Below are 10590 nucleotides of genomic sequence, written 5' to 3' on the forward strand. Positions count from 1 at the left end.
AGGAGAGGACCCCCCCGCCCGCCAGTCTCCATGGTTAATTTGGTAAGGGTCTCTTTTAGAGTTCTATTCATTCTTTCTACCTGCCCTGAACTCTGGGGCCTATAAGCACAATGTAATTTCCAATCTGCCCCTATGACCTTGGCTATTGCCTGTGTTACCTGCGAAATAAAGGCTGGTCCATTGTCGGATCCTATCATAGGAAAACCATACCTGGGTAAGATGTCTTCCAGCAGCTTCTTGGCCACCGTCTGAGCTGTTTCATGCTTGGTTGGGTATGCCTCTACCCAGCCAGAGAAGGTGTCTATAAACACTAAAAGATATTTATACCCATACTTCCCTGGTTTAACTTCAGTGAAATTGACCTCCCATTGTACTCCCGGTTTGGTACCCCTGAGCCTGGTTCCTTCTCCACCTGACCCGGCTCTTGCGTTTGTGAGTTGGCAGGTCCTACAGGAGGCTACTATCTGATTTATTTTGGAGTCTTGTTGGTGAATCCTGATCCTGGCATGCTGGATTAAGTCCTTTAATTTCCGGGCCCCCAGGTGGGTGGATCGGTGCATGCATTCTAACACTGTGACTCCAAGCCAGTCTGGCAGTATGAGCTCCTTGTCCGGTGTATACCACCATCCCTTTACCTCCTGGGTGAGAGGAAGCTTCTTGATCCGCTGCAACTCTTCCTGGGAGTACCCGGGCTGGTCTGGCAAAACCAGGTCCCCTGGGTCTGGTAGTTGTAGGGCCATGGTGGGGACCGAAGTGAAGGCAGCTGCCTTGGCTGTCTGATCAGCCTTTTGGTTACCTCTCGCCACCGGGTCGTCTGCCTTCTGGTGCCCTTGGCAGTGGGTAATGGCTAACTTGGCAGGGAGCCATAAGGCCGCAAGCAGGTCGAGAATCTCCTGCATATTCTTTATTGTGTGTCCCTCTGCTGTCAGCAGCCCTCTCTCCTGATAGATCGCCCCGTGGACATGAGCGGTGGCAAACGCATAACGGCTGTCTGTGTAAACGTTAAGCCGCTTCCCGGCCCCTAGTGTCAGTGCCTTGGTAAGGGCGACGAGTTCTGCCTGCTGGGCTGACGTCCCAGAGGGCAGGGCCTCCGCCCACACAGTGTCTGTTTCAGTGACCACCGCCGCACCCGCATACCTGCACCCGTTCCGCACGAAGCTGCTCCCATCCGTGAACCAGGTAGCCTCTGCATCAGGGAGGGGCCGGTCAGTCAAGTCCTTCCGGAGTCCGTGTACCTGCTCTAAGATCCCCACACAGTCATGTAGTGGGGCATCTAAGTCGGGGTCAGGCAGCAGAGTAGCGGGGTTGAGGGCCGCGCTGGGATGGAACTGCACTCTAGGGGGGTTGAGCAGCAGGCTCTGATAGTGGGTCATATGTGCATTGCTCATCCACCTGTCAGGAGGCTGTTTTAGGACCCCCTCAATGGCATGCGAGGTTGTGATCCCTATTTCCTACCCCAGGGTCAGTTTGTCGGCGTCCTTGACTAAGAGTGCGGTTGCCACAATGATTCTCAAGCACGGCAGCCAGCCGGCAGCTACTGGATCCAGCTTCTTAGACAGGTAAGCTACGGGGCGGCTCCAGGGGCCTAAGGCCTGAGTTAGAACCCCCTTTGCTATTCCCTTGCGTTCGTCTACAAAGAGGCGAAAGGGCTTTGTAATGTCCGGCAGGCCCAGGGCTGGAGCAGCCAAAAGGGCTTTCTTTATCTGGTTAAAGGCAGTCTCTTCTTTCTCAGTCCATTCAAATGCCCTCCCCTCCTTGGTAGCTTCATATAGGGGTCTGGCGATCTCGGCAAAACTCGGTATCCAGAGGCGGCAATAGCCAACCGATCCTAAGAATTCCCTCACTTCCCTCCGGGAGGTGGGAGTAGGAATTTTCAAGACTGTCTCTTTTCTGGCATCAGACAACCGCCGCTGTCCGCCCTCCAAGATGTATCCCAGGTAACTCACCCTCTCTCTGCATATTTGAGCTTTCTTCGCGGAGGCCCGGTACCCTAAGGTCCTCAGGGTGGCCAACAGATCTCTGGTTCCCTGCTCACAGTCCTTGGCAGTGTCAGCAGCAATCAGGATGTCATCTACATACTGGAGGAGGGTGAGACTGGGGTGCTCTCTCCTGTACTCACCGAGGTCCTCGTGTAATGCCTCGTCGAAGATGGTAGGCGAATTCTTGAACCCTTGGGGCAATCGTGTCCAGGTTAATTGTCCACTGTAGCCTTCCTCTGGGTCGTGCCATTTGAAGGCAAACAGGGGTTGGCTTTGAGGCGCTAGCGGCAGGCTGAAAAAGGCATCCTTCAAGTCTAATACAGTATACCAGACTCTAGAGGGTGCCAAAGAGCGTAGGAGAGTGTACGGGTTAGGAATGGTTGGGTGTATATCCATGACTCTTTTATTTACTTACTGGAGGTCCTGGACTGGTCGATAGTCATTCGTGTGGGGCTTTCTGACTGGCAGGAGGGGGGTGTTCCAGGCAGATTGGCATGGAACCAGTACCCCTAGGCTTCGCAGTCTCCGGATGTGAGGCTGGATTTCCTTCCGGGCCTCCTGGGACATAGGGTACTGTTTGACTCTTATCGGGCCTTCTCCTGGTTTTAGCTCTACCAGGGTTGGGGCCCTGTGAGCGGCCAGTCCTACTCCCCCCGTCTCTGCCCAAGCTGCGGGGAATTCTTGTAGCCATCTGTCCATATTGCTTTCTACTGGGGGCGCCCCCTGGTGGAGGTGATATTCATCCTCCAGTCTCAGAGTCAGAACCTGGATGGGGTGGCCTTTGCCATTGGTGACCTGGGGCCCCCCTTGTCTGAAAGTTATTTGGGCTCCAATCTTGGTTAGCAAGTCCTGTCCTAATAGGGGGTAGGGGCATTCCGGTATTACCATGAAAGAATGGGATACCCGGCCCGTTCCTAGATCTACTGTTCTTCGGGTAGTCCATGAATACTGGCTCATGCCAGTTGCCCCTTGCACCCAGGACTTTTTGTTGGCTAGCTTCCCCTGAGGTGTGCGGAGGACTGAATGTTGTGCTCCAGTGTCGACAAGGAAGTCAACAGGGGTCCCCTCCACTCTAAGAGTTACCCTGGGCTCGGGGAGGTGGTCCGAACCCCGACTCCCCTAATCACTCAGTCCTTCCAGCTCCAAGACCTCCACCCTGTCTGTCTTATTTCCCTTCCTACCGGCCTTCCTGGGGCATTCTCGGACCCAGTGTCCTATTTCTTTGCAGTGAGCACACTGGTTCCGTTGCAGCTTCTTTTTCCCGCCCCGGGCGGCCCCCTTACCTCCCTCCTGGTCATTGGCAAGTTGGCGAAGGCGGCGAGTCCATTCCTCAGGGGAGTCTGCGGTGGTGGCTAGCAGAATCTTGGCCAGATTTCGGGTCTGCTTGTCACTGACAGCCGCCATGGTGCGGGCCTGCTTTTCCTCAGGAGGCTCCCGATTGTTATACACTTTCTCGGCTACCTCCAGCAAGTCCTGAAAACTCTTTTCTCCTAATCTATCTATTCTCTGCAGTTTCTTCCTAATGTCCGCGGCCGACTGGTTTATAAAACTCATGATTATAGCCGCTCTATTCTCGGGAGCTTCTGGATCCATGGGGGTATAAGTGCGGTATGCCTCCATGATTCGTTCTAAAAAGGCAGCTGGAGATTCATCCCTTTCCTGCTGTACATTTCCTACCTTGGTCAAATTGGTGGGCTTCCTAGCAGCCGCTCGGAGACCCCCCATTAGAGTCTGGCAGTAGATTCGGAGCCTCTCCTTACCTTCTGCCGTGTTGAAGTCCCATTCAGGCCTAGTTAAGGGAAAAGAGACATCTATCTGGGCCTGATTAGTGGTGGGGTGTCCATCTATGCCGGGAACCACCTTCCGGGCCTCATTGAGGATTCTCTCCCTCTCCTCCGTTGTGAACAGGACCTGCAAAAGCTGCTGACAGTTGTCCCATGTGGGCTGATGGGTGAAAAGAACAGAGTCTAACAGGTCAATAAGCCCCGCCGGCTTCTCGGAAAACTTAGGGTTCTGTGCCTTCCAGTTGTAAAGGTCACTGGTGGCGAAGGGCCAATAGTGTTGGGTCTGGTTGCCTTCCACATCCGGGGCCCAGCGGCTCGTAGGGTAGGGCCTTGATGGTGGAGTTGGAGGCTGCGACAGACAGCTCCCGCTGAGCCCTCTGCCTGGTGAGAGGCGGGCCTCCTACCGGAACCGCAGCCGCTCCAGGAACTCCGCCCCCAGCCACTCCCGGAACTCCGCCCCCAGCCTCTCCCGGAACTTCGCCCCCAGACACTCCCGGAACTCCGCCCCCAGCCACTCCCGGAACTGCGGCAGCTTCCCGCGATGGGGGAGGATCAAATCTCTCTGGCATCCTAGGGAGCTGATACGGGGGAGGAAAAATTAGTTCCTTATCGGTTCCCCCTTGCAAGACCGGGTAGAGGGGAGCTGGAGCTGACGGCAAGGTGGCCTTCTTCTCTTTCTTCTTATCCGCTTCCTGCAAGGCAAGAATGGGCTCCGGAGGGCGCGGGGGGAGGAAGGGTTTAAGCCAAGAGGGCGGGTCCTCCACAAGGTCCTGCCAAGTAATAATGTAAGGGAGTTGATCCGGGTGACCCCCTTTCAGCCGGGAGACAACTTCCCTGACCCGGTGGATGGTGGGGAGATCGAGAGTCCCCTCCGGCGGCCACCCGACGTTGAAAGCCGGCCACTCGCTGGAACAGAGAGTTTGCCATCGGCTTTTCCGCACCTCTACGCTAAGGTTGTTAGCTCTTCCTTTAACCTCTTTAAAATGATCAATCATAATACTTAAAGGAGTAGTTTGAGTCTGTCCCATATCGTCCGTCCAGTAAGTCCACAAAATTAGACAAAACAACACAGAAAGCAAACAAACAAAGGCGCCCAAGAACAGCCTTCCGACCCCACGGAAGCAAAGCCGAAAACTGGACGATGGCCTTACGCCAACCAATGGGAGCGACCCGCCTCGTCCCAGAGTTTCGAGGGGAACCCACTCCCCTCGTGAGGGGTTTTTACGCCCCTTCAGACGGAGTATCAGAGCGTCCTCTGACTCCTCCTGCCCGAGGTCCTCCAGTGCGTCCACCTAGACTGTTTCGGGCACTTCAGATTTCAGAAGCGAGCTCGCACAGAACAGAAGAGACAACACACAGACACTTACCGCGGTCAGTCAGACTCTTCTCTGGATCGGGGTCCCCCGTGGGTTTTGGGGATCCCAGACGGGCCCCCAAATGTTATGCCCAGAGTTCAGGGTCCCCAATAATCAACCACCAGGGAGCCTTTTCCGATGCAAAAGCAAAGAGTCTTTATTCAAACCCGGGTTTGGCTCCCAGCCTCTTTCTGACGCAGAGGCGAGACGAGAGACCAGAGTCCCAGGAGAACAAAGGTTATATAGGGCTAGTTATTTGGGTGGGCTTAGGTAAGTGACGTGAGTTACAGAGATTGGTCACTCTGGTCAGGGTTTTTCAGCAGGGTCTTACAGCACAAAGGTCAGGAAGTGACCAGCACATTCTGAGGCTTGAGCCGTCCCCCACTATAGCCTTATTAGGACCTTAGCTGCATTCCTGGAGCTTCATTGGTCCACTCAGGTGGTGGTTGGGGGAGTTAGGACAGTACTGGCATTCTTGTGGTCACTCTCAGAAAAGGGAGGGGGCTTAGGCTGAGGGCCCAGCCCTACAAGACAAGATGGAGGAAAGTTCTTTGTCCTTTCACCAGGCATGTGCCCTTGCCCAGAATCGAACCTGGGAGGGACCCTTCAGTCCGCAGGCTCTACCCACTGAGCCAAACCAGCTAGGACCATTTTTGAGTCTTTAAATAGAAGTCTCAGTAGAAAATTTAACTCACTAGTACTTGCATGACATGAACAGTTTTTTATTCTTTTGCATAGTATGTTGGGGTGAGAGTTTTAGAAAACTAGGACATTGTGTGTTTTTTTAAATATGTTCTTATTGATTTTTAGACAGAGAGGAAGGGAGAAGGATAGAGAGAAACATCGATGAGAGAAACATCGACCAGCTGCCTCCTGCATGCTCGCTACTGGTGATTGAGCCTGCAATCCAGGCATGTGCCCTGACCAGGAATTGAACCGGTGACTTCTTGGTTCCTGGGTCGATGCTCAACTGCTGAGCTACACCAGCCAGGCAACTAGGATGTTCTTGTGTTGTTAAAAGCACAATGTAAAATCATTGTAAGAATAGTATCTTAGGTTGTTTGGTGTATTGAAGTATAATTATATGAGTATCTTAATAGTTCATTTGTATTGATTCTGGTTAAATTTATACTTCTTAATCCTGGCTTTACAAGCTTCCCAATCATCTGTGGAACATCTATAAGAAAGTTCCAGGCTTCTGATCTGGCAGGTGCCATCGTAGCATTGGCCATGATGAAATCTTGCTGTTCATAATGGCAGATGTATAACAAAAAGTAACACACTAGCGCTAATCCAATCTTCTGAAGTTGATTTTTAAATGCTAATGTTTTATCTTTATTAGGAGACAGAAATCCTAGTTTAAAACTCATTCAGCAAGTTTGTATAAAGTGATATCTTGAAATAGGTAAACATTAAGAAAGCAGTAAAAACAAAAAGTATAATCTTAGAAGCTGTTGTAAAAGAAATACTAATACTGTTTAAATTTATGGAAGTGATTGTTATAATCAAATAAGAAAAATAAACACTAATTATGATATTTACTATTAAACATCATTTGTTTTCTTGATATCACATAGAAATGGGGTTTATTATTATTTCAATGTTAAAATATGAAAATTTTGAATAAAATTTTACTATATCATAATGTAGTTCCTTTTCTCTTTTCCCACTTGAGTTCTAACAAATTAGTTAGGCATGGAATATCTAAATTTAGCCTGTAATCTCTGGTCATTTAAATTGTTTCACTTTTGAATTTGTTAAAGTTATAATATTCCCTTTGTACCTTCTGTTTCTGGTTACCAGCTGGACTATTAATATGGAAGTGGATTTTTCATATTGTTTTTCAGCTGACTACCTGGCTCAGGCATTTGATTCTCTTTGTTTGGACTTGAAGACAGATGAAGGAAAAATCTTATTTTTGGAGTATCAAGCTGTTCCAGTAATATTAAATCACCTAAGAATATCCAGTAAAGGGCTCTTATCCAATGTCATTGATAGTTTGCTTCAGATGACAGTGGAATCCAGTAAGTTTTAAAGTTTTATATACATTAAAGAAATTATGGTAGGATGATTTTTCTCATTTGTTCTGAATATATAATTCTACATATCAGATACCATTATATTTTATAGTAGAAATGCTTTAAAATATTTTAATAGTTGTATAATAGAGTCATTAATAGCATCACTAAGTTATAAAACCTAACCCTTTGTCCAGATTTTCACTAACTTATTATAATTTCCAGTAGTCATCTCAGTTATGTGGATATACTTTGCAAATGTTACTCATATACTCAAGCTTCTTTCTTGTTTCTCTTTTGTCTCATCATTCTGACAGATCTATTCTTATATTTCCTGTTTTCTCAGAGTGAGATAACCAAATGTTTCTTCACTTAAAGTGAGCACAGTGACAGCCATTGTCCTGTTGTTGCCTCTTCACCCTTACTGTTTTTTGTTGGAGGCTACTCTTTTATATTCATATTTGTAATATTTTGTAGTCTGTGGGGGGTTTTATATTGATACTAGAGGCCCGGTGCACAAAATTTGTGCACTGGAAGGGGAGTCCCTCAGCCCAGCCTGCACCCTCTCTCAGTCTGGGACCCCTTGGCGGACATCCTTCTCGCAATTGGGGCTCTCGCAGTCTGGGACACCTTGCTTCTTACCGCCCACCTGCAGCAGAAGCAGGAGAGGCTCCCTCCACTGCCGTTGTGCTTACCAGCTGTGAGCCTGGCTTCTGGCTGAGTGGCGCTCCCCCTGTGGGAGCGCACTGACCACCAGGGGGCAGCTCCTGCATTGAACGTCTGTCCCATGGTGGTCAGTGCACGTCATAGCGACCGGTCGTTCTGCCATTTGATCGATTTGCATATTAGGGTTTTATTATATTGATACAACTAGTTCTTTTGTTACTGGTGGTTCCTAATTTAGCACAGATATGTTTAGGGATGTTTACCATAAATATTAGCTTTGGTTGCCTTAGCTCTTTCAATCTAGAGTAACCCCTTGACTTGTAACAAGCAGTCATTTTACTTCAATAAATTCTTTTTCACTGTAGTTTGGCCTTTTACCTATTCCTCTTCCCTCTAGCACTGCTAAAATTAAAATGTTAATGCCTTCCAGAAAGTGGAAAGTAAAACTGGAAAGCCATTGCTCAGTGTGGTAGTAAGCAATCTATATTACTTGATGCTCCATACTGGTGAATCCCTAATGGCTGGGTGCAAAGCGTGGTTATACTTCTAACTAGGTACAGTTGGTGTATGGTTTCACATTTTCAATTCCCTGTTATATACAATTTTATTTCCTTTTACAACATCCCTCTGAAGGATGCCTAATAGGAAAACTGGGGCCTGGAAAAATTAGGTAACTTGTTCGTGAATTCCACAGCTGTAGAGAGGTAGAACTCAGACTTGAAACCAGGTCTCTGATTCCGGATGTAAAGTGCATTTTATCATATATCACCATGAAAAGGTTTTCCAGGTTTGTTTGTTTTCTCTAGCCCCAAAATGTCATATTTTCACTGATCTATTTTGCTAATATTTTTAGCCATTTGTTACCATTAAGATAATTGATTATAGTTGGGGAACTAGCTACCTAGGTAAGTAATTTAATGTATAAATTTAAAGTATAGAGCAAAAAGTGAAAAATTAGTAAACTGAGAGACAGAGACCCAAGATTACTTGTTTAAGTGTGTAGATTTCCAACTAGTTTCACAAAATTTTTTGTTTAATGAGAAAAACAAAAATCCTACCAGATGCAAATATCTATTCATCGAAAACAAATCTGTCTGAATATGTCTGATGCAGGTGAAATCTTGTAGCCAAAGAAAAACTAAGTAAAATTTTAGGAAACAGTGGGCCTGCTTGGGTGAAATGACTTTGTGGCACCATAATGTTCATATTTGGAGAAATAATTTTACCACAGATTAGTCAACAGATGTTCAGTTCTTTTACATTTCTTTACCCTCATTCAAGTTATGTTCAAATCCAAAGTTATCATTTCTTGCTCAGTTTGAGTAAATGAAGCAAATACTAGTGTGGATTGCTAGAAAGCCATGTTGTTTTTAGTGATGGGAAACTTTTGGAAGTTCCATAATGGGAAGGTCTTTGATATTTATATAAATTTTCTTGATATATTTTCTATTTTTAATAATCTAGTACCTGGTATTAGTGAGCCAACAAAATTCGTTAAAGGGATAAATGAATGATAGATTAATGCAGCAAATACTTCTCTAGCTATTGGTTTTATATTTTTTCTTTCTAGATTTGAGATGGGAAACTCATTTCACTACATACATAATTTCCACATGCTATTTTTTTTAATTCATATGGAAAAGTTGTTGGAAAAGAAATCTTGGTAGAATTGATTTGCAGACGCTTATCTCACCCATCTAATGTGCATTAGTAGCCAGCTGTGTGTGTGTAGCACTGTGTTTCAAGCACTGTGTTTGCAATACTCTGCTGAACATTGGGGCTTCCTTTGAAGCCCTTTGGAGCTTCAGAGCAAGGAGCTGGAGCTAGGTGTCATGGGCTGACATCTATCCCTGCACTACCCAAAGTGCCTACTACTGATTACCCAGGAAATCAGTATGGAAAGTATTTAAAAACCTATATAGTAATTTAATAGTAACTTTATGTCTGTTAAATCCAATATAATAATTTAAAACATTTGGACTTGTATTTTGTATATTTGTTTTATTTCATTTTCTGTTGTTTTTTAATGGTATTGTAAAAAGATAAACTGAGACACATTACATTTTGAAAAGTTTATTTGAGCAAATGATTTGAATGGGCAGCACCAAAACTGAAAATGATTCAGGGTACTCCACAGGTGGGACCTGGGGCAAAGGTTTTAATAGCAAAGATATGGGGGGGGGGGGGGGGCAAGGCAAGAAATTGGCTGTAGCTTAAATATTTGCCTTATTTGGGGAAATTTAGTGACTTGGCTGTATAATAATTGTTCTTGAGTTTGATTTTCTCGGGTTCAAGAAAATCTAGTTGAATGTTTATGATTAGTTGTTTCTGAGTTTTGCTTTCTTAGATTCAAGTACATTGACTCTGTCTTAGGTTTTATTTGTTAAGCTATGCTACAGAAAGCATTAGAGCAGTGGTTCTCAACCTTGGCTGCACATTAGAATCAGCTTGGAATCTTTTTAAAATCCTGATTTCTGGGCCTCATCCTCCGGAAATTCTGTTTCTTTGTAATGGGGTGGGGCCACAACATTAGTAACAAAGAAACAGAATTTCCGGAGGATGAGGCCCAGAAATCAGGATTTTAAAAAGATTCCCAGGTGATTCTAATGTGTAGCCAAGGTTGAGAACCACTGCCCTAGGAGCTGTATCGGTAAAGATACTGCTAAGACATTCGCCTGCTATTTTGCTGCCTATGGATTCTTACAAGATTTTTATGGTTTCCCATCTTATGTTTAAGTCCTTTATCCATTTTGAGTTTATTTTTGTGTATGGTGTAAGTTGGTGGTCT

At 46.2% G+C, this 10590-nt stretch overlaps 1 protein-coding gene across 7 annotated transcripts in view; it reads left to right on the top strand.

Annotated features, from left to right (window-relative positions):
- CCDC138 (coiled-coil domain containing 138) overlaps nucleotides 1-10590 on the top strand; it is a 246151-nt gene that overhangs the window by 175635 nt on the left and 59926 nt on the right. For all 7 annotated transcript variants that reach the window (XM_014532105.1, XM_014532108.1, XM_014532106.1 and 4 more), the window contains one exon: nucleotides 6966-7142. In XM_014532105.1, coding sequence (XP_014387591.1) covers nucleotides 6966-7142 — 177 coding nt within the window. The remainder of the gene's footprint in view (nucleotides 1-6965; nucleotides 7143-10590) is intronic.

Source organism: Myotis brandtii, unplaced genomic scaffold, assembly GCF_000412655.1.
Source record: "Myotis brandtii unplaced genomic scaffold, ASM41265v1 scaffold842, whole genome shotgun sequence".
In the NCBI taxonomy this organism is placed as follows: domain Eukaryota; kingdom Metazoa; phylum Chordata; class Mammalia; order Chiroptera; family Vespertilionidae; genus Myotis; species Myotis brandtii.